This window comes from Chelmon rostratus, chromosome 5 (genome assembly GCF_017976325.1).
Source record: "Chelmon rostratus isolate fCheRos1 chromosome 5, fCheRos1.pri, whole genome shotgun sequence".
NCBI lineage: Eukaryota > Metazoa > Chordata > Actinopteri > Chaetodontiformes > Chaetodontidae > Chelmon > Chelmon rostratus.
In genome coordinates, this window is record NC_055662.1 from 25,779,564 (window position 1) to 25,800,585 (window position 21,022).

Genomic DNA, 21,022 nt, shown 5'->3' on the forward strand with positions numbered 1-21,022 from the left:
CCAAATGTTTAAACATTATAAGACATGTTTTGAAAAACAAAAATCCTAATAATTAATTTCTAATGGATTCTGAAGGATGGAGCAACCATCAATCGCTTTTCAATAATTCACATTTCTAAACATTTATAAGTGAATGTTAAATTCTGCTAAAAATCTCAGTGTTCTTTAGAAGATTCAGTCTGTGGTGAAAACGTGGTGATATGAAACATGTTCTTAACGTTTTTCCCCAGATATGATCAACTATGAAAGGAAAATTACCTGACATCAGTTTGCTCTGAATCATTACGATGAAGGCCAGGCGGCCAGATCAAGTTCTAGATACTAGCAATTTGGCGAGAGATAAAAGGTAGAATGATTTCATCCTGCTTTGTTCGGGGTGACTCACATTTTATAACATAACCAGTCATAACCTGAATATATTGTGCCTTGAGCTTCCTCAGACAAACAACACTATCATCTGATCTGTTCTGCTGGGCCAAAACATTCCTCATAAGAAGAAAATGAGAGGTTATTAGATGTTCACATCTATGGCTTATTTGCCTATTAGAACTGAATTTCCTATGGCGTCTTTTAGATTTTTTAAACCTGTCTTTGCTAAAGTAGTATATTTTTCAAGAGACCTCACACAAACCTTACAATTTTAGACCAAACATTAAGAGAGAAAAATAATTTGTGTGGACGTCTCTATTCTAAAAGCTAAAATTAGCTTACTGGATTCAGTTCAGTCTTAATTGTTGTCCCATTTAACTCCTCCATGACTTTTGCGAGGGTAAACTGCTTTCTGATCAGCGCTGACAATGCTACTTAACGGTACTCGACGTCTCAACGCCCTCCTCCTCCGCCGTCCAATGACTAACGGCCTCCAAAAATTGACAGCTATATCAGCGAATCAGACAGCTCTATGTAGAGTATGGGTGGGAACTTGTAACATCAGGGAAGTAAATTGTTTTACTTGGGGGAGGCAAAGCAGGAGAGCTGTTTACGAAAGCCTCTTAAAGGAATTAGTCGCACAGCAGTGATGTCCTGGTCAGGTTACAAAGACTAGTACTAGCGTTAAGTCGGTTAACCGAGTGTTAACTCAAATCAAGTGTTTTTAGAGAGTTATAACGCTACGAAGAGGAGGGAGAAGTACTACGACATCAACCTGGGCTTCCTGAACTGAAGTCAAGCTAGGTAACGTAAACCTTCAGCCGTAGAGGACGCCGAAGGTGAAAAACAGAGTTTTGGAAAAGGTTAACCAACAGCCTGACGTTGTAAACTATTCTATAAAAGAGCCCGGATAAACTTTTGCCAAAGTTTAAGGGAATTTCGCGATGTCTCTGGCCGACCAGAGCCGCCAGTGGTTTCCCACCAGTGTCCAGGTAACGGTGCATCAGGCTCGGAGCCTGCGCGTCAAGGGCAAGAATGGCACCAACGACGCCTACGCCATCATCCAGGTGGCCAAAGACAAATTTTCTACCTCTGTGGCCGAGAAAAGTGTCGCTCCGGTGTGGAAAGAAGAGGCTTCGTTTGACCTGCCACTCTTCCACCCGGGCAACGCTGAGCGCTGCACGCTCTATATCATAGTAATGCACCGCGCTCAGGTGGGGCTCGACAAGTTCCTGGGCCAGGCCGTGGTCAACTTACTGGATCTTCATGACAACAGCCCCCGCAAAAAGACAGAGTAAGTGGCCACTGTTATGTTTCAAACACACTCACATCATTTATTCGCATTAAGGTGTTTCCCTCTGGGTTTCAGGGTATCTGTAGTAGTTAAGAGTGACGCAGAGGTGCACGAGTTCAGACAAACAAAGTAGGATTTTTCCTCTCTTAAATCCAGCTTTGATTTTAATTCCAGTTTATTTCCAGCGCAGCACCACCCTGGAAAGTCTGCAAAATCAGTCCAATACACTAATGTTTGACTTTAAGGTGTATCACAACACATTAGTTAACTTAAAAACGTGGTTAAACTGCAAGCTGCAAAGTAAACAAACACTAGGTTACCCCTCCCCCTCCTCCCACATGTCCCTGGGCTTTATTGATATTTATTTTGAAATGTTTCTTATAAATCATTTGAGTGATTGCACCCTTTCTGTAAAACCAAAATATGAACGATATCACAATTTCTTCACCACAAATGGTAGTTATATTTGCTGTCGCTGAATATAGCTGTTCTGCAATTAAAAAAAGCAATAAAACCTCATGCAAAACAGCATTTATGTAGTTAGACAGTGTTTTTGACAAATTGATTGAAAAGTAATCATTAAGAGTATTCCTTGATTTATACATATGAATGAATTGTGAAAGCTAGCAGTAAATTATCTATCAGTCCTTGAGTTTTCTCTGCATTTTGCAGTTTTGTCCGTCTAATCAGGTCACATCTAGTTTAGTCTAGTCTAGTAGAAACACAAATGTAATCTTTTCATGACACCTTTTGTGTGTATTCTTGAAATCCAGGGCACATTAAACAGGTCACAGAATGAAAAAAGCAAGCTTATTCCCCTGAGGTCGTTAAAACTACGGGATGGACACTCTTATCAGTGTCTGAGAGGAAAAGCAGAACGAGATGTTGGTAAAACAGTTTAAAGATTATTCTAATCTCAGCTCCTCCCTCAGTCTTCTCCCCTGTTGTTGAACCAACCCTGACGTTTGACTGACACCTTTACTTTATAACTTGGTGTGAAGCCAGCTCTGTCACCTCCAGCTTCGTGAGGGAGGCCTAACTGGAAATAATTTTCTCACAATGCTGCTGCTAGTCCTGTACATTCTCCAGGGCCATTTAGTCTGCTCACACCCAGATATGTTACATCAATCAGGATGACATTTGTGGTTTGACGCAGCATGGGTGTAACGTGGGTGTAAGACGAAACAACGTAAAGCCTTGCATTAGTGTTGAATTGGGATATCCACTCCCTCTTATGTAAGAGAAATTTTGAAAATGAAGAAAGTTTCATGTAAACTCAGATAACCGTTTTCCACTCTGAGGAACCTTTCCAAATGTGGCCTTTAGTTTTGAAATGACCTTTGATAAAGACCAAGTGATGTGGAGTTATGAGTTCTCAGCAGTCACTCAACCAAGGGCAGCCTTGATGTAGTGGTAGTATGACCTCATTCACTTGATTATTGCTTCGGCATATCTGAAACATTATCTTGTGTTTGCTCAGTAAGGTTTTACACTTCAGTGGCAAAGTTCATTCCTTGCATTTTCCTTTCCAAGCCCGAGCTCCCTCTCTCTCTCTCTCCACACTTGGCTTCCTCCCTCTGTCTCCTTTAAGTGCCAGTATGCAGGCTGGGTATTGGATGTTGCTGTTTTCGCCTTGAGGCATGTGGTGTTCCATTACCTGTCCTGCCTCTTTGTGGTGCTGATACGTGGTGTGACATCAAGAGCTTTGTTATTCTGCTGAAAGGAAGCTCTGCTGCTGCCCCTCATACAACAGAGTGTATGTGAGATTAAATGAGGGTCATAAATTCGAGTTTCTATGAGAATGTGAGTCATTTACTGTCACAAATGATCAGACATTAAGATAAATAACAAGTTTACTATTTTGATTAAAGGGTTGGTTTTATATTACATTCATGTTGTTATTTGGTGAGAAGGTATCTAAAGGTTTGATCTGCTTTCTTAAGACTCTTTGATAAAGGACCACCATTAATGGATTATTTTTATGGCTGCAACTAACGATGCCGCTTATTTCCTCAATTACTCTATTATTTGTTGTGTCTATAAAATGTTAGAAAAAGAGCAGATACACAATAAAAAGGATACAAAATAAAAGCAACTATGAAATCAGCTATATATGTATATTATATACAAAAAGAGTATAGAAATAACATTGCCTTGTGAAGGATGGCTCAGTTTCACAGTGGAAACCCAAAGATATTCAGTTCACACTCACATATGACAACAAAAAACAGTAAATTCTCACAACGTATAACCTTATCCTAACACTACCATTATCAAAAGAGATATTGAGTTACAGTATTGGAGTAGTTCCAGTTGTTGCAGAGCCAGTTCTCCAGGGTCGGGTTCATTTGTTCAGAGACCTGCACCACAATATTTATTTTCTAAACAAAGTATAGAACAGTGGAACTACAAATAGCTTCCACCCAGACTTATTATTTTTATTCAGCTACCATGAGGATCTGTATTTTACAGTCTTGGCACCCCTTGTTTTATTGGCTGAATCCATTCTGGTGTTGACTCAGAGGATAAATACAAGCTCTCCTGTTAATTATTAGACACAAGACAAGAAAAGTGCCCTTGACAGTTAACCAAGGGGAACCTGTCCAGCAGGACTGGTGACGCATGTGTCGGGCGCAGGTCTTTAGTTCAATGCTAACAGAACAGAACATATACGCCCTGTCAGTCTGTTAATAACCAAACAATGCAGTTGTCTCTGTACAGTCAACTCAGGTGCATTCTCTGCTGTGATCCACAGAGAGGCTCTTGATTGGCTCGAGAAAGTGTGATCTCTCCATGGTTGTGTTTAGCCTTCGTTAGCGATTGTATGCTTTGGCATGCTCGGCGTAGGGTGGGGAAGAGGCTGAGTGTAACTCTCATTACATCACGTACTGCACAGCACCTCCCTACATGTTGGAGAACGTTTGAGGAATGTTGGTGCACTCCCATGCTTGTTTCCTGACTGTTATCTTCAAAAGAGCCTGTCTGGATGTCTGCTACACTGCATGACACCAAAATGAATCCTGCAGCAGCAAACTCCAAATGAACTGCAGGTCACTGTCTGGTTAATGCCACACAATGTTTTGTATTTAAATCCAGTGACAGGTATCCCCTATAGTCCTCTATTTATCTCTTACAAGGTTAAATTAAACCTCATTTGGACCCACATATTATTGTACAAAATGATCAAAGAGGAAATTACACAATGACCTTTACTTTACAGCTTTCTACAGTTTGCATTTCTCAATACTGAGTTCACCTTTTTTAAAACTCTTCATGCAGTCAGCACAGCAGAAGTCAATGAGGACTTAAGCTGTGACACAAATTCATGAGCTGTGTTCAGGAGGATGCAATCATTAGCAAGCAAACTGTCAACATTTTTACAAAGTGTTCCTGAGCCCATGTAGTAACATCCTTTATACAGTCACGTTTTCACAAAGTGGTGAACCTCGCTCCATCCTGCTTGTGAAACGATTCAGAGTTGGACATTTACATCAAAAAACACAAAATTACAGTAAATTACATTCGGCTACATGTACATCTTAAAAGAAACAAGTTAAAAAAAAATGCGTAAACTCTGAATTGCACCAGTTTGATCTCTGTGAAAGACTTGCTGGGACTGCTGTGGCATTTTGTAGTTCTCCAGTCACAGAGTTGTTTACAGCCCATCCCATGATGGTGTCACTGTTCCTTCCACCTTACTCTCCATCCCTCAACCCCATAGAGGTATTCTTGTCCTCAGCCACGTGGTTATTGGGTGCAGCTAATGGTGACTGTCTGGCCACATCTGCTGAAGGTTGTTAGAAATGGAAGGTGTTTTGCAAGAGAAGACACAAGGTGTGACATCAGTGACTGTGGAAGACGGGATAGACGAGCTGTGTTGTATTTCTCGATCTGTAGCTCTCAATATAAGCATTCATAGTGAATCTGTAGAATTTTGTTTTGCATTACTGTAATTACTTTAGTTTGTTTTTTTTTGCACTTGGAATGCAAGAATGCCAAACAAATGAAGCCTATTAAAACATGTTGCAGCATTTTTTTTAATTAATTTCCGGGACTTTAAAGTGGCACAATTTATGCATAAAGAAGTGACCATCTTGTTGCTGTAATGGAGTCTTGGTTTATGTTACATACATAAATAGTGTTTATGTAACTGTTGTTAGCTTGTTTTTTTAGGTCATTGTGTAATGAGTGTTGAAATGTTACTGTTCAGAGACATGTTGAAACAAATGTCAGTGCTTTGGTACAAGAGTTGATCCTGAGGTGTGTGTGTGGTGTCTTGGATGCATGAGTGTATTTTGGATGTTAGATGTGCTGAGCTGCACGTCGGTGAACAGAACTGTCTGGAAAGTGTTGAAAAGTGAACTCTGTGTGGAGACATGTGTCTTACCAATTGTAAAAAACGAAAAACAAGTAAGTGAAACAGTTGGAGGGTTCTGCTGTGGAACAAAAGGGTTCAAAAGGGGAAAGGCTTCCCACAATGGCAACTTCTGCTACAGTATTAGTACATCTAATAATAGCAAGGCTTTAATTGTACCAGCAGAAAGCATCTGCTTGTAATGGCACTAATTGCTTGTTTTGGCATGGTTTTAGAAAGGGCTCTCCAGAACACTCCTACCTTTCCCTTACAGACAATAAGTGCTGATCCTATACAACAGAGAGTACATGAGGGGGGAGCCTAAACAAAGCTGTAATTGTCAGGCTTTATCTGTGGTTGGCATGGTGCACCCAACAGGAACTGAAACAAGCTGTACGCTAGTTAATGACAACAGTCTCAGGTCTAACGAGACACAGCAGACCAACAGTCACATTTCAAGCATTTAAAGTCAAAGCTCTGAGGGAACAGGGCAATTATGACAATTACTTAAGTGTTATATTTAAATATATATTGGTTGGAATACATGGCTGTTTTGAAGGGCCGATCCAAAATCAGACTACTGCGTAAAAAAAAATTCATTACCAAAACATGTTTGGAGGCTCACCTCTTTTTGTAGTTTGTAGTGACGCTCATAATACGCAGTTGAACATAAGATTTATAGGGACTTAGTTCTGCAGTGCAGGGCTGCAGTTAATAATAATTTCCACTACCAATTAATTTGTGAATTAGTTTTTTGATTAATTGATCAATTGTTTCTAAAATAACAGAAAATTGTGATGCTGCTCATATGAAGTTTCCAAAATCCACAGGAATGACTTGATAATTAATTATTTCACCTCTAGTGGAGTGTGTGTGAGAATTTGAGCACAATGAACTAAATAAACCTGCAACTAAGATTATTTTCATTACGTAGAAATCAATTAATTGGCTCTTAGGGTACTTTTAAGTTAACTGATTAACTTGCAAATCAGAAGAATTAAATGCTTTATTAATAATTTAAAAAATAAATCAGAAGAAGTAATTCCTGTACAATTCAACTTGTTCCATATAGTTTTTATAGTCATGTAACATTTGACTTGATACCAAGGCAGTGATCTGTCTTATTCTTTCTCATTTGCTGAAACAAGACTAAATGCACTGTGGTCAAGTGGCACTGTCTCACCCTACTCACATGTTTTTATTGAATTGGGGAAAATAAGTTTTGAATGGTGAATATGAGGCTAAATTACATGATAAAATGTGGGTTTATTGCAGTGTAATGATAATTTATTCACAGGTGATTGATATGATCTTAAACATCTGATTGATTTTGTCTGTCATTTGCAGTTGGTTCAAGCTGGTGGACAAGACTGGAAAAGCGGACAAGGCGCGAGGGGAGGTGCTGCTAGATATCCAATTTCTGAGAAACAACATGTCAGCTAGCATGTTTGACCTTTCCATGCAGGACAAACCACGCTCCCGCATCTCTAAGCTGAAGGACAAAGTCCGTGGGAAGAAAAAGGATGGCTTCTCTGACTCTGCCTCAGCCATTGTTCCCCCCGTCAGCCAGGTCCTCACGGACAGCGAAGCAGAGGCTGATTCACAGTCACTCAATCAGTCCCCAGGCGTGAAAAAGAAATCTAAGCTCAGGACACTCTTTGCTCCCAAATCAAACTTGCAGCGTAACATCTCGCAGTCCATGTCGACCCTGGGGACCCTCCCGGAGAAGAATTCGTCTCTCAGTGGCAGCCGCTCGTCTGGCCTCAACGCAGACTCTCCTGAAGGTAACTTTATCTTTCTGAGCTCAGTGTGTACATTTTTTCTTTCCTCTGCTGCACAGTGGGAGGTAAATAATGGTGCTTTGCATGTCAACAATGACATAATGCTTCACTGTCTTTCCTCCCACAGTTAAAAAGAAATTCAAATTCCTGGGACACAAGCGAACGGGCAGCTCTGACAGCAAGGTGTCTCAGGGTCCCTTCTCCCTGCTGGGTCGCTCCAAGCAGAGCAACAGTGACCTGAACAACCTGTGCATCAACGGCAGCCATGTGTACACAGAGGAGGCAGAGTCCAAGAGTGGATCTACGCTCAGTCTGAACAGCTCAGGCCAAGGATCTGTGGAGGACATCCGCAAACACACCTCCGATGCAGATTTACCTGTCCCCTCCCTACAGATAGAGCCAGACAGGGCATTCCTGGAGCAACAGCGCCATCAAGAGGAGGAGGAGAGAAGGCAAGCAGAACAACGACGCATAGCAGAGGCCAAGAGGCAGGAGGAAGAAGAGAAACACAAGGTAGAGGCCAAGAGACTTCAGGAGGAAGAGGAGCGCAGATACCAAGAGGAACAGGAGAGGAAGAGACGCTTCCTTGAGGATGAAGCAAGGAGGAAGAAACAGAGGGAGGACGAGGAAGAGAGGAGAAAGCAAGAGGAAGAACGCAAGATGCTGGAAGCTGCAGAAAACCAGAGACTTGAGCAGGAGCATCGCAGAGCAGAGGAACAGAAACGACAGGAGGAGGCCTCCATGAGCGACAGGCTGACGTCTCTGTTCGGAATGATCCGAAAGAAGGAGGAGAAAAAGGAGGAGGTGCAGCAACATGCTAAAGAGGGGCTGCCCGCTGAAGCCTCTCGCAGTGACTCAAGAAATCCCGATCAACCGATCTCCCACCACTCCACCAACCCGTTTGAGGATGTCTCCCTCAGTTCAGATCCTCCAGTTAGCCCAGCTGATCATCAGAAATCCACCCGCAACACACCGATCCCCTCTGCCATGGTCTTCCTCAACCGCACTGCGAAAGTGTCTGCAGTCAAGCCCAGGTAGGCCTTCTTCTCATTTAGTAGCATTACGTACTCTTAGCACTAATGTTATGTAATAATGTTATCGTTCTGTCAGTCTTGGGACACAGATCCTATCGGTTGCCTGCAGTCACACTGTTCTTACACCTTGCATGACTGGAATTTGAATACTGCTTTCTATAGGCTCACAGGTGACACTGCCCATGCTGTCACATGTTTAGTGGCATGTGCATTACATTTGACAAGAGGGATAACACTAATGGAAAAGTAGATAAAGTGCCTCTTTATTATCTGTGCACAAGTAAGAGCCACATTAGAAATATTATGCAACACTTGTTTCTGATTATTAAGTTTTGCCCGACACCATGTCTATCAACACTGAAACTTGGTCATTTCACAACTTTCCATCCTGTTTCTGTTAAAGTTGACTCAACCTTTTGACTGTCTTGTATTACCAAAACTTTGAATTCCACCCAACAGTCGATGGACCTGTTTGACCAGTTTGCTCTCTGCACAGATGAGAATCTGGGTGTGGCTTGTGTTGGTGAGGATGTTGTGGAACAGGTAGTGGACTGAACAGAGTCTATAAGGAGTGACTGAGCCACTGTCTTACCTTCTTTGTGGAAGTCTTAGCTGATTGTGTTTTGTATATGGATTTCGTTTTTAGAATTGTTTGTTGATTGGATTCGACTGGATTTGTCATACTTGAATCAGAATGGTAAGGGCCTCGTGCTTTCTGTTGTCATTGATGTTACAGTGGTTTATCTAGAATGTTATTTAGGTGGCAGATTTAAAGTTTTTTTGTATTATTCAGTTGTTATATTTTTCTGCCATGTTGGACTGCCTATGATCGAAGTGGGATAATCTTGAAGCAGAAATGTCACATTGTAGTCTTTTCATGTAGGACAATGGACATTTCTCAACGTGACCAAGTCACAGCTAAAAATAGAAACGGTAACCGCAAGACATGTGAGTCTTGGAAGTTCTGTCTGTAGGTTGGCCGTTGCTATTGAACAGTGGACCATGTTGTCAACAAATGATTGTCATATTTTATGGAAAGCTTGCCTAGTGCAGATTCGAGAAAGATTTTAATATTGAACTGTCTTTGGGTAAATTATGTGAGGTCAAAGGAGGGAATTTGATAGCTTTTGTTGACCAACTTGTTGACATGTGAGATGCCAGTTAAATTGGTGATGGGTTTGGTGGAAGTGATTTTAGGTAATGTGATGGTCACACTGACCTGTAGGCCTTTGTTTTCACTTCTTGGCAGATTGCCTCAATCTCTGGAGTCTGAACCCACTGACTGCCAAAGCCCCAGTCAGCTGTTTCCTTCTCCAGCCACCTCTGAGTCCACCCTCTCTAGTGTCCCATCTGAGTCCCCTGGTACTTTCTCCGACCTCCATTCTTCCCTGGCTCCAGCAAACATAAGTCAAAGCCCATCTGGTTCCCCTCGTGGCAGCGTAGAGAACTTGTCCTCGGTGGGATCTTCACCCACTATGGCAGAGAAGAAGAAAAGAGCCCCTCTGCCACCCTCGCATCCAGTGCCTGGGACCCAAACTGGGAATCACATTAGAGAGATCAATAACCCTGCATACGTAGAGGTAGATGGATCGCAGCAAGGCAAAAAAATGTCCCTTCCACTTCCTGATTATGAAACCTTATTCCCCCAGAAGAGACACGGAGTTCAAGGGCAGACTCGATGGGATCACATAATTGCTGAGGTCACAGAGAGACACAGGATCACTCCATCTGAATTTCTGGGTCCAGAGATGAGTGTGGATGGTCCAGAGGAGCATGGACCCAGTCTTAGGTCTTCACTCCCACAGGAGAATCCTGCTATGAGATATTATCAAACACATCCACTGGAGACCAAACCCGTGTCATCAAAAAAAGTAGCTGCCCCACCTCCCCCTAAATCAGTCGCACCTCCACCGATTCCAGATTCAAGTCAAAGACAAAGCCAGAGTATTGCCCACCAATCTATGATGAGGCCTGATCCAACGGCAGCCCCTGGACCCGTTAATACTGATGCTTCAAGCGGAGAAAGTCTCTCTGTGAGGTCCAGGGGTGGAACAAGGAAGGCGTTGCAACCGCCACCTGCATTCAGACCAGCTAGCCAAACGGACTGGGATTCTGCAACACAAGATGATGAGAGAAACCTACAAGTCACTGAGAAAAGAGAGGCACCCACAGCCAAACCCAGACAGAGGGTTACTGGCAAAGAGCCAGGACAGGAAGAGGATTCTGCTGTGACACCAGTAGTCTCTGACAAGCATATGAACAGTAACTTCCAGACAATATCTAGTTCAGGCATGAGCAGCATGGACAGAAAAGGCAGGCAGACAAAGGAGAACTTTGCAGAGTTTGACCCCTTCCCCAATACTGATCTCATTACCAGAGACCCATGGGCACAGCTGAATCAGAAGCGAGAAATAGACGACCTGTTTACCGGCAATGTACAGAAAGAGCAGAAACTTGAAGAGCGGGGAATGACAGTAGATGATCTCAACAACATTTTCAGTCAAGCTAAACCAACAGATCCATTTGCTAGTTTTAATGGCAGCAATTCAAACAAACGCAACGAGCACGAGGAAAAAGATGGTTCAGAGCAAGTCAGTCCTGCTTTCCAAAGAAGGAATTCAAAGAGGCGAAGCCAGATTCATACAGCCACAGTTCACTCGGATAATAAGACTTTCAAGTCCAAACAAGAACCTACGTATAAGGAAGAAGCAGCTGTAACCACAGTCAATCAAGGCCTCTCCACAAGAGATGTCACAAGTGAGTCTGTCACACCAAAGCCTCAAGCTGATGTGAAAGCACCAAGCCGTTTGTATGGAGGGGAAGATCCATTCGGAGCCGATCCTTTTACTGTAACCTCTCCCTGGAATTCCTCAGAACCCCTCCAGGTAGTTATGGAGGAACCAGAACCTCAGCCAGGAGGCCTGTCTGGGGGAAAGGCGCCGTTGAGGGCATGGGTCGCGCCCTCCGAGGTTCAGCCTGTCAGTGCTCAGAATAGCAATGGAGGTGGGCTAGCCTTAAGTCTACGCAGGTGAGATTGAACAGGGTGTTTATCTGGACTTATGGCATCTGCTGCTGTTATCGTAGCAGGAGGCAGATAAGGTGTTGGGATTTGTCTTTGGTGTGACTGTTTCGGAAGCTTGTGATTTCTTGGCTGCTTTCCTCTTTTTGAGTTTAGTTCTGAATATCTGACTTGATGTTTGTTGTATTTGCAAAACACTGGATTAAATTCTTGACTCTCTTTCTCTTGCCTATAATGTTTGTTATTACTTTCTTTGGAGAAAGTAATAGCAAGAAAGTAATGTTCTGTGTGTGTATGCATCTTTACAGGCCTCATCCTGTGAAGCCCATGAGCTCAGTTGAGAGCCATCCAATCAGCACCCCCGCTGTGAAAGAGATAAAGTACCGTGACAGCACATCAGGGAAGATTCAGGTACTGTCATGCTGACATTAATGACACACTGGGACCAAAACACATCTGTTCACAGCAAGTGAATCAGATTTTCCTGGAGGAGGAGTTGAAAGTGGCATCAGTTACATAAAATCTGTTTTCATCCTTGAACATAATCTGCAGTATGAATATTTACAAGTTGGTTGAGTTCATCCTCAGACATTTTCCTGTAATTGAAATATTCGCTTTATTCAAATTATTGAGCTTAAAGCTTCATTTTTTTTACCTTGGAATGAGCAGTTTGAAAAAAAAAAATCCCCATCCAAAGCTCCACTTACAGCGTTTTTCCACTCAGATGATGGCGTTTTGCTGTAATCACCTCTCCTCACTCCCCTCAGGTGTCCGACTCAGTGCAAAGTGGACCGTACACTCAGCTGACACAGGAAGAGTTGATCACACTGGTGGTGAAGCAGCAAACCGACCTGTCCAGGAAGGACGCCAAGATCGTTGAGCTGGAGGAGTACATCGACAACCTGCTGGTCCGCGTCATAGATGAGTACCCCTCCATCCTGCACTCTCTGAACTCCAAGCCAGTGTGAGGGCATGGCCTCAGAAAGAAGAGAGTCCCACTTGAGGACCCAACTCATGTTTGTGGTGTGTGTTTGTACTGGTTTCACTGTGTACTCGCTGTGTACTGAGAAACATGATCTTTATGAAGGTCTTAGAGCATATGCACTTTTTTAGTTTCAGAGTCACATTTTGTGATTATTTAATAACAAGCAAGTAAAAAAACATTATCTAAATAATGAATGTATTTGATTTAACACTAAGGTACTGGAATTTACTTAGAAAAAAAACATGACAGTAAAATATAATTCAACATCTTGATTTATATACCATACTTGATGACACTTGGGTTGAGCTTTATTTAATATACTAACAGCACAGAGAAAAACTATTTGTTTTTTTTAACGATTATCTGTCCTTTTTTACTCTACACTGGGCTTTGTGTAACTTATTGCTGTGCGATGAATGACCATATACATAACCTTCTGCAACCAGCTTGATGAGGTAACGATGTGTTATTCATTTAAATATACTTGCAATGAATAGTTTGATTGAATGCATTTCTGCAGGTCATAACTATGAGTTAAGACCTGGCGAGCTGAGTCACGATTAATGTTGTTTATATGAGAAGTGCACACTGACTTTCCCTCCAACACTGAAGTCTTATTCTTTGTTTTCTTTGTTGATCCTTGATGGCTGGCATGTGTTTTTTAAAGCAGCCCATTAACAGCATTCCTCCCCTGCATTACTCACCACAGTCGAATGTCAGCTGGTCGTCCAGTCCTTAAAGACACTGTGCCTATTTTTGCTTCAAAGAGGTCTTCTTCAGAAAGCCAGCAATAAACAAAACAAGAAGCTACGATGTAGTATGTATAGTTTGAATCACACAGCAGTTACAGCTGTTTTTCTTGTAATATAGCCTGTGTGCAGGTTGAAATATTATGCAAGTAATAATACAGAATCAATTTATTTGTGTTGAATGTATGAAATGAAAACCATGAGATAATCAGAAAGGAGTCATCAGAGGAACAGTGATAGCCTCCATCAGTAATAAGAAACCAGCCTTGTCTTTGTATTTGAACTACACTAAAGAATGAACCCTGCTTAGTATATGCCTTTGTATGAAATATTATTTTATGTCTTGGCAGAAACGATAGCAATATTAACCTGAATGTACATACCTGTGCCTTCGAAACCTTTCTCATGACGTCTCCGTCTGATTTGCTGGATGGACAGTTGTTGGCTACCTCTCTTCTTTTTCTGGAGCGAGAGCTTAAAGAATGAGTGTTTGTCTGACACGATGATAATACTACAGTCGATGTAAAGCTTCTGAAAGAAGTGATGCTGAGCAAAAATATGGTTTTATTTGAAATAAACGCATTATTTCACCTGATTGTATCTACAGTTGTTTTATGTACATTTTGAAATAAATCCAACCTACATATGTACATGAAATATTACCTAAAGAATTGTTTTATAAGCGCTCAAACAAGCTACATATTGCATTAGCAGCTTCAGTTGTTGCCTTTACCAGATGTTCTGTATATACATAATATATACAATACTGTCACAGAACAAGAATAACAGGCAGGTGTTGCCACGGAAACATATAGCATGTTTTACTATAACAATGGGACAATGTTGTTTTTATTTTCTGATAACGTGATTAGTGGTAAATTCGTAAATCATTCTTTCCTTTTTTCAGGGTGATTATAAGAACAGGCTCACAAAAAATCTAAATTGAGCTCTTGTAACAGTATTGTAAAATTTACAAATTTTCGATCCTTACAGTTTAAAAATAAATAAAATAGATGGCAGTGATCTCTGAAAGTGGAAATACAAATGTAATATTGTATATTTGTCAATAGTGATATTCTGTATTTTCTTATTTTGAACAAATGACATGAAAAGGCAAAAACCAACAATGAACTGATCCTACAAACAAGTGCTGTGTAACTAAAGCCAGATAGAGTCCTAGTCTTCCTCAGCGCCATAGAACCACATTATTGTCAAAAAAATTAAAAGAACACATCAATGAGCCACACAGTCGCACCGAGTGGCAGGATCCCTCGTTATAATAACAGAGCCAATAAATACTCGCTACCGAACCAAATCTGCGGCTGAAAAAAGTCCCCAGCAAATTCACTATTTGCTTCTGCCGGAGCACTGTTCGCTGAAAATGACAGTTCCCAGCTGTTTTGGGAAAGGCCAACCAATCAACATCAAGGGATCACTCAGTTATCAGCTGAAGACTGAGATCAGCTGGTTAATTGATTGCAGCCAGGTGTGCTCCTCCTTGGTTGGAACGAACACCTGCAGCCACACGGCCCTTTATTGAATCAGTTTGACATGCCTGCTTTAGAGACTCCAGAGGGAGCTGCACAAAATCTGAGAAGTTGCCTTGAGTGATGTCACTTGAGTCAGTGTTGGGCGGGCCCAAAGACGAGTCTGTGCAGTTAGAAAGAAGTGAGCTTTCCCGACCTCTATATGCTTGAGGCTAGCAGCTCGAGGCTACATTAGCCACTACTACTTTCACGCTGAAACCTGCGGCTGAGCTGTCGACAGTTGAGCTGCATTGTGGGTAGTGCAGGCGCCAGGTTTTAACAAGGAAGAGGAATGTGTGGATCTGTTTCTGGTTCATCAGTTTTGATCTTTTCAAACTGTCCATCATGAGTTTAATATGTTAAAGGCGTGTAATGCTACTTTTTGTTCTTTTTTAAGCGTATGGGTAAACCACCGACAACATTTTGGGGCTACTAAATTATGCCGCGCATAATGAGGCTACTAGCATTCAGACTGAGCAATCGCACCTACCTACACCTACTTCTGAATGCACCAGAATGAGATGAGTGTACTCAACTGTCCAAAACAACTAACCAGCAGTAGTCTAAAACACAGGAGCTTCACAGAACCACGCTGGCTGTGGCGCAGTTGTTGGCCGAAATGCCAATGCGTCGGCGGCATGTGAACATTTTGCGGAGCTCAGCACGGAAGCGGTCGTGCAGCCAGGCGTAGAGGAAAGGGTTACAGCAGGATGAGCTCATTGCACACAGGTGACAGAGCAGCTGGATGAGCAGGAAGTAGCGCTTATCAATCAGGTCAATGTCAATGTCGCGCAGCACGTTGAACACGCTGATGGGCATCCAGCAGACGCCAAAGGCGGCCACCACCAGGCTCACCAGCCGGAAGGTCTTGCGTTTGCGCATGCGCTGGGCCTCCGCCTGGCTCTGGGTGTGGTGGCCAGGTACGACGCAGTTCCGCAGTTTGACAGAGATGCACAGGTACGAGATGCAGAGCGCCGACAGAGGCAGGACGTAGGTGATGAAGAGAGTGCTGTAGGCGTAGGCCAGCCGCTCCCGCTCCTGGCCCATCCAGAACTCCTCACAGATGGTGAAGCCCTCATTCTTAAATTCCACATGGTAGGTGTGAGCCACAGCTGGAGCCACCAGGCCGCAGGACAGCAGCCAGATCCCAGACAGAAGGTAGGTGCAAGCCAAGACCGAGATGCGCTTTTTCAGGGGATGAACTGTGGCATAGTATCTATGAAGGAGCAGAGAGGAGGATAGCCTCAGTTTGTTTGATTAGATCTGATCCATCTGTCGAAACTGTTGGGGGAAATGATGGGAACATACCTAACTTTGAGCATTCACAAGTCACCACTTACCAACAACATCAGCATGCAAATGACAGTCCAGCTGTTCAGCACCACAGATAATACAGCCTCAAAAATGACCTCAGAGCGCAACCAATGCCAAGGTGCCAACAGCAAAAAGCAAAAAAATCCTGTTTGTAGCTTCAACAAAATCAAATCTAATTCAGCTCTGCAGCTGTATTCAAGGGCCACAGACAAACCTGATAAATCATCCTCCACCCTCTTCGTCCTCCAACCAGACAGGTTATATCTGGGGAAGCTCAAAGGATAGAGATGTCTGTGCATAGCTGAAGAGGATATGTAGAGTATTGTGAAAAGGCTTTTGAGAAAAAACACTCCCTTTTTACAGAGGTAAATGTTAATGCACCCTTTAAAGCAAAGCCAAAGCCAACCAGTCCTTAAGTGGTATCATGCATATACCAGGGTGCTGAATCTCTATAGGAAAAAGCCATTAACTGTTTACCAATATGGTATATGGTACACAGTATAGGATTTTTATTCAATTGTTCAAGGAAGACTGCATTGATGCCTGTATTATGCTTGCATTTGTTCGCCTGGAAACGCAGCTCAGTTATTTTCAGAGCTGGTGTAAAACTCCACAAGCAGGAGCTTCCATTTGACATCTGCCACTGCAATTTTGAGTAATTTCTTTCCAAGAAATGGCGACATTCACCGGAATTATGCACCGTATTATTTCTTTATCAAAGTGTAGTTTATAACAAGGGGGGCTAAGTAGGTGTGAATAAATGCTTCACGATAAAAACCTTCCATTTTGTTGCTTTTGCTCATCTAATGGCATATTATACTGGAGGATATGTCAGTGAATGCAGGATGCATGTAAATAAGCTCCTACAGTAGTGCCCAGTTTATTCACAGCGTGTCCACAGGTTTCTGGCTCTGTGTGACTTACCTGTCCACGCCAATGGCAGTGAGAGTGAAGACTGACACGTACACCGTCACGGGCTGGATGAGGTACACCAGGTAGCACATGAAGCGGCCAAAGACCCAGCCGTGCGGGTTGAAGGCGTAGGCCAGCGTGAAGGGCACACACGTGGCACACATCAGCATGTCAGAGAAGGCCAGGTTCCCGATGAAAAAGTTGGTGACGTTGTGCATCTTGCGCGTGCGGCAGATGACATAGAGGAGCAGGTAGTTACCGAAGACGCCCACCAGAGCAACCAGAGTGTAGCAGGGGATGATGAGCAGCTTGAAGGACTGCAGCAGCTCCACACCCACGAACTGGGAGCTGCGCTTGGAGGAGCCGTTCTGCAGCGCCACCTCAAAGACCTGACCGGCGTCGCTGCCATTTAACTCATGCATTACACATGGGGGGGTGAGCTCAGCTGCCCAGCCACTGCCTGCGCTCTCCATCCCAGAGGACTGCTGTCAGCCTGGAGAGGTGAAAAAGTGATTACTATGCACGTGTTCCACAACATATACAGTAAAATATCCCACAATGCCAAGTCAAGAATATGCTAAGTGACTAATGAACATATCATCCTTCGCAGCTGTAGCTCTTTTTACACTGTGTCAATTAATTGCCTTCAATGGAAATTTCCCTTTTATCATAGATATGATGCACAGTTTAATGAGCAAGTTCCCCTGTCCAATTATATTCTTGTCCTCCTGATAACACACAGTATTTTCAGTCCTGTGTAGCTCCAAAGGAAAAATCACTACTGACAGTAACTTTCTTTTGTTAGAATATAAAAATTGCCCCATGACTAACTAAATCAAGAGTGACTGCAGAGATGTGTTTCTATCCTTCTGTCTGAGGTTTTAAACGAAACCTGTCACTCTTTTTCCTTTCAGTTATTTCATCAGACTTTCAACACAAACACTGGTTATTAAAGCAAAAAGCTGCTGTGTGACCCAACCTGCTCTGGACTATTATCTCTCATGTGCAGTGTTCATGTGCACGGCACAGGAGCTGTTGCTTCCCGTGCACATCACTTCCATTCAACTATTTGTAGCCCAGCTGAGGAAGTGTAAACCACATGTCATGACTATATAATTTTGCTTGTTGCAATGAATTCACTGTTCAGGTTTGCTGCTTGTGAAAGTTAGAGCATGTTGTTCTTGTGGAAGAAGTGTGGATCACATTAAAGTTGTCACAATCACTGACAAACACATGGAAGATTTCCTCAGATTCACCCAAAATGTCCCAAACTTAAACAATTTTCAGGATCAAATTTCTTGAAGAGACGTTGGAATGAAGTTATGGTTCAAAGAGAATTCTGATTAAAACCATGATGAAGAATTTGTTTCAGTATTTTTTATTATAATTTATAACTTATCTGTCATGACCCATGCCATGGTCGGTTTTTTGTTAAGTTTCCCACTGTGTGTTGTCCTTGCCTGGTTTTTGTTACATCCTGTTTTATTTTGAAGGTTCATGTTATGTGTCTTTGTGTTGCTTTACTTCCTGTGTTTTCCCTCTCGTGTGATTGTCTGATGTGTTTCACCTGTGTGTCATTAGTGTTCCTGCCTTGTGTATTTAAGTCTGTGTCTGGGGGGGACCCAGTATTTGTCGGGTCGTTGTCTGTGATTCCTTGTCCCCTGTGATTCCTTGTCCCATGTTATCTTACCACAGTCATAGCCATAGCCTTAGTCCTGCAAGTGAGTGTTCTTTGTTGCGTTTTCTTTGTTCATGTCCACGCCGTGATTTATGCGATTGTCTCCTTGGTTCGTCTTTGTCTTTTATTTGCCACAGTTCTAGTAAGTTTGTTTATTGTCTTGGTTCTGTCTTTGTTCATGTTCATGTCTTGTTTTATGTAGTGTTCCATCGTCCTTAGTGTTGTCTGTGATACCTTTCTTACCCTGTGAGTCTTTATCCTGGTATTGTCTGGTCCAAGTACGTGTTGTCAAGTTATGTCTTTGTCTCTGTCATACCTCAGCCCCTGTTAGAGTTTCCTTGCTATTAACCATGCCACAGTTCATGTATTTCATGCCATCCCGTTGTCCATGTTAGTGTGTGTTGGTCTTTGGTCATGCTCCAGCCCTAGTGTGTTCTTGTATCGTCTTGTCAAGCCACCTCACGTTCTTTGTCAGTGTTTGTTCTGAGTTTTGTTTATTCAGAGTTTTTGTGTTGTCTTCGTTCTCTGTGTAACCCTTTACCCTAGTGTGTGTTTTCCCTAGTAGCAAGAGTTTTGGTTTTCCTTGGTTTTTGTCCTTGAGTTAAATGTGTTAAAATTATATCTGCGCCCTGAGTGTCTGCATTTGGGTTCAACCCTTAGTTCTCCCATAGTTCCCTTAAGTCCCCACTTCCTGACATTTTCTGTAACACACAGATGGAGGGTCTGAGGATAGAGGGTGTCTCATGCTGGACAGTAACAATCAAGTGTGTGGATTAGAATAATATATATACATTTTAAACCTATTTGTTTTTAATTTTTAAATCTTTTAGCTATTCTATTCTGTAGACGCCCCCTCTGAGTTGACAGCATTTTTTATCCAAACGTCTCGATAATTAAGCCTGAACTGTCCTCGCAGAAATCAAACAGAAATAAATGCGTCTCGCGTCTCTGCAGGATGGTCAGCAGCGACAAGACATGTGAATTCATAACCAGTCCGACGTAACATGTGATCCACACACTGTTTCACATTTTCCCTCAACATGTGAACAGAATGTTATTTTTATACACGTGGAAAATACATTTTATTATTTTTTGGCTCATCTGCTCTGTCTTTTATCAATAAATCGGTTCTGATTCTGGCACACAGAATAAATACACGCTGAACACTTTATTTGAACAACCAATAATGTAAGCATTAAAAGTATTTACTGTTATATTGATTTGTCTCATAGAAGAGATGCGTTGTGCTGCGATGCAAGTAGAGCGAAACAGTGCAGATACAGAAAAGTCTTAATGGAACAAAAACCGTGTGATGAACACATTCAAATCCTCTGAGCTGAAGCATAGAAAGAAACTTCGCTTTTTCAATTGCAGTGATGCAGATCAGGTGCATTTCTTTGCATCATGTCAGTAACTCTTAGGCTGAACTAAATGCAGATAATTCGGCACTTGGGAGCGAAGGAGAAGTCGCGCACCTACCGTGTGTCGATTTCTCAGGTTTCCGATCCAGAATGTGGGCGCGGGAGCGATCCAGCGCGGAGCCTCTGTGCGCCTCTGGAGAGATGCGCGCCTCGCACACAAATCAACGCGTAATGGGTCTCTGAGCAGCACTAAAGCCACGTACCCGCACCCTGACCCTTCTGCATCTCAAGCAGCAGTGTTGCTTTGCGTTGCAGTTACATATCTGTCAGCGTGGAGGTGCGTTGTCAGGCGATCAACAGGTGGAGTCCGGCTGACGGGGATGGATCGTTTTTATGTATGCCTTTAAACTTGACTGGCAGCTCTGATGACTGAAGGAGCTTCTGACGTGCGTGTTTCCGTAGAAGATATAGTTTAGCCTGCATAGCTTCAACGAAAAACCATGTACAGTACTCCTCCTGTCCTCTACATGGACTCACTATAATATTCCTCGCTATAAAGAAGCGCAGAGGAGCCATAAAATGTCCACTAATTAGGGAATTAAAAGTTAGAAATGATTAGAACCGTTTTACGCATGTCCAGGGTGAA

The 21,022-nt window shown here is 42.6% G+C and overlaps 2 protein-coding genes across 4 annotated transcripts; one reads left to right on the forward strand and one right to left on the reverse strand.

The window, feature by feature from the left end:
• The first annotated feature begins 966 nt into the window (after positions 1–966).
• Positions 967–14,180, forward strand: rab11fip1a (RAB11 family interacting protein 1 (class I) a). Of its 2 annotated transcripts, XM_041936457.1 has the most exons (6): positions 967–1,663; positions 7,365–7,801; positions 7,926–8,832; positions 10,082–11,860; positions 12,160–12,262; positions 12,619–14,180. In XM_041936457.1, exons 1-6 carry the CDS (start codon positions 1,314–1,316, stop codon positions 12,817–12,819), a joined length of 3,777 nt encoding a protein of 1,258 aa, XP_041792391.1. In that variant the 5' UTR covers positions 967–1,313; the 3' UTR covers positions 12,820–14,180. The 2 variants fall into 2 exon arrangements, with proteins under 2 accessions (XP_041792391.1, XP_041792390.1); XM_041936456.1 differs by lacking the exon at positions 10,082–11,860.
• prlhr2a (prolactin releasing hormone receptor 2a) lies at positions 13,894–21,022 on the reverse strand. 2 transcript variants are annotated; one of them, XM_041936459.1, is made up of 3 exons: positions 20,491–21,022; positions 17,350–17,830; positions 13,894–16,327 (listed from the first exon to the last, which is right to left on the reverse strand). In XM_041936459.1, the coding sequence occupies exons 2-3, from the start codon at positions 17,808–17,810 to the stop codon at positions 15,691–15,693; spliced, it is 1,098 nt and encodes a 365-aa protein (XP_041792393.1). In that variant the 5' UTR covers positions 17,811–17,830; positions 20,491–21,022; the 3' UTR covers positions 13,894–15,690. The 2 variants fall into 2 exon arrangements, with proteins under 2 accessions (XP_041792393.1, XP_041792392.1); XM_041936458.1 differs by having other exon boundaries at positions 13,895–16,327; positions 20,495–21,022.

Excerpts from the sequence above, each read along its gene's own strand:
- rab11fip1a (XM_041936457.1), top strand. The coding sequence starts at position 1,314 with ATGTCTCTGGCCGACCAGAGCCGCCAGTGGTTTCCCACCAGTGTCCAG. Across the intron at positions 8,833-10,081 it reads GTGTCTGCAGTCAAGCCCAG|ATTGCCTCAATCTCTGGAGT; the intron begins GTAGGCCTTCTT and ends ACTTCTTGGCAG. Across the intron at positions 11,861-12,159 it reads CTAGCCTTAAGTCTACGCAG|GCCTCATCCTGTGAAGCCCA; the intron begins GTGAGATTGAAC and ends GCATCTTTACAG.
- prlhr2a (XM_041936459.1), bottom strand. The coding sequence starts at position 17,810 with ATGGAGAGCGCAGGCAGTGGCTGGGCAGCTGAGCTCACCCCCCCATGT. Across the intron at positions 16,328-17,349 it reads ACTGCCATTGGCGTGGACAG|ATACTATGCCACAGTTCATC; the intron begins GTAAGTCACACA and ends GCTCCTTCATAG.